General features: G+C 53.0%; 1 protein-coding gene across 2 annotated transcripts in view; it reads right to left on the bottom strand.

The window, feature by feature from the left end:
• Positions 1-655, bottom strand: part of LOC135618437 (ethylene-responsive transcription factor ERF110-like) — a 995-nt gene extending 340 nt beyond the window's left edge. Inside the window, exons 1-2 of one of the 2 annotated variants that reach the window (XM_065119306.1) lie at positions 352-655; positions 1-274 (exon numbers count right to left, since the gene is read on the bottom strand). The exon at positions 1-274 is cut by the window's left edge and continues 340 nt beyond it. In XM_065119306.1, coding sequence (XP_064975378.1) covers positions 1-274; positions 352-631 — 554 coding nt within the window. In that variant the 5' untranslated portion in view covers positions 632-655. Of the gene's footprint in view, positions 278-351 lie in introns of both variants that reach the window. The other variant, XM_065119305.1, reaches the window with a different exon arrangement.
• Between the last annotated feature and the right edge of the window lie 608 nt (positions 656-1,263).

The raw sequence follows: 1,263 nt of genomic DNA, 5'->3' as shown, positions 1-1,263 counted from the left end.
GCGTCGGATGATGGGTGCCCCTCGAACGGCTGGAGGTGGGCCTCCTCGGGGAAGTTGAGCTTGGCTCTGCTTCCACGGAACCGGAGGGCGGCCTCGTCGTAGGCTCGGGCGGCAGCCTCGGAGGTGTCGAAGGTGCCGAGCCAGACGCGGGCGGCCCTGTGAGGGTCCCTTATCTCGGCCGCCCATTTCCCCCAGGGGCGTTGCCTGACCCCTCTGTATCGTCTTCCCCCGCCTTGCTCTGTTCCTTCTGCGGTGGGAGCGGTGACCGCTTCTGCTGCTGTAGAAGATAAACATAAACGTGAATTAGAGGTAGATGGTAAGCAAGTAAGAACAAAGTAATCATCAGATCACCTGAAGGAGCTGAAGACGACTCCCCCTCGCGCACGAATTCCTCCCTCCCTCTCTTCTGACCTCCCTGCGACGACGAGAACATCGGAGACGTGCACCAGGATGAGCCGATCCGTCCCGCCGCTGCCTCGGCGCCACGGTCTCCGGCTGCCACGCGCGCCAGCGCCGACACGATTACCGTCGTCTCGTACTCCACGAAGGACGGGGTCACGTCGTCGCGGTCGTCGGGTCCGGCGAAATCGCCGGCGGAGTTGGGTGGAAGATTCGCCACTGTGACGCACATGCAACTCCACCAATGGGGAGTCGAACGAAGGGTTCATACACACAAAGAGATGAGCGACTCCCATGATCGAATGGCGCCGCCATTGGAGCACCGTTTAAGGAATTACCCATTTTCGGCATCCTCTGTCGGTCAACGTCAAACTTATAACGAGCAGCATTTGGCACTCAAGAGGAGACGAGTTCAAAGTCGTTGTTCTCCAATTGCCTTTGGTTGCCGACATCAAGAATCGTGCATGCTTGCCGACTGCTATAATCCACAACATGCCATTCCAAACACAGATTACTTTCCTTGAGAAATTATTTTGTCTTTATTACTTTTGGTCATTATTTCAAAAAGAGACCAACTTGTAGCCTTTGGTACCAGTCGCATGGGAAGACTTCTGCTTATGTTCTTGAAGCTGCCATTAATTAATTTAATGCACTTGTACAGCCTTTTACCAAAGCAAGAACCCATGGATGAGTGACTTCACATATTTCTAGCATTTTTCCAACTTTGATTTAAATACCAGTGTTTGGTAAACAGGATTCTTCCCGCAGTCGTAGCACTTCTTTGGAATAGAATTCCTGAGTTGCCTTTCCCAAGGCATGCATCAAGTACAAAAGCCAACAGAGTGCATGCATGCATGCAAGTTT

The sequence above is a fragment of the Musa acuminata genome, chromosome BXJ2-8, assembly GCF_036884655.1.
Source record: "Musa acuminata AAA Group cultivar baxijiao chromosome BXJ2-8, Cavendish_Baxijiao_AAA, whole genome shotgun sequence".
In the NCBI taxonomy this organism is placed as follows: domain Eukaryota; kingdom Viridiplantae; phylum Streptophyta; class Magnoliopsida; order Zingiberales; family Musaceae; genus Musa; species Musa acuminata.
The sequence above is the reverse complement of the archived record's forward strand: the minus strand, read 5'-3'. Positions and strand labels throughout refer to the sequence as shown.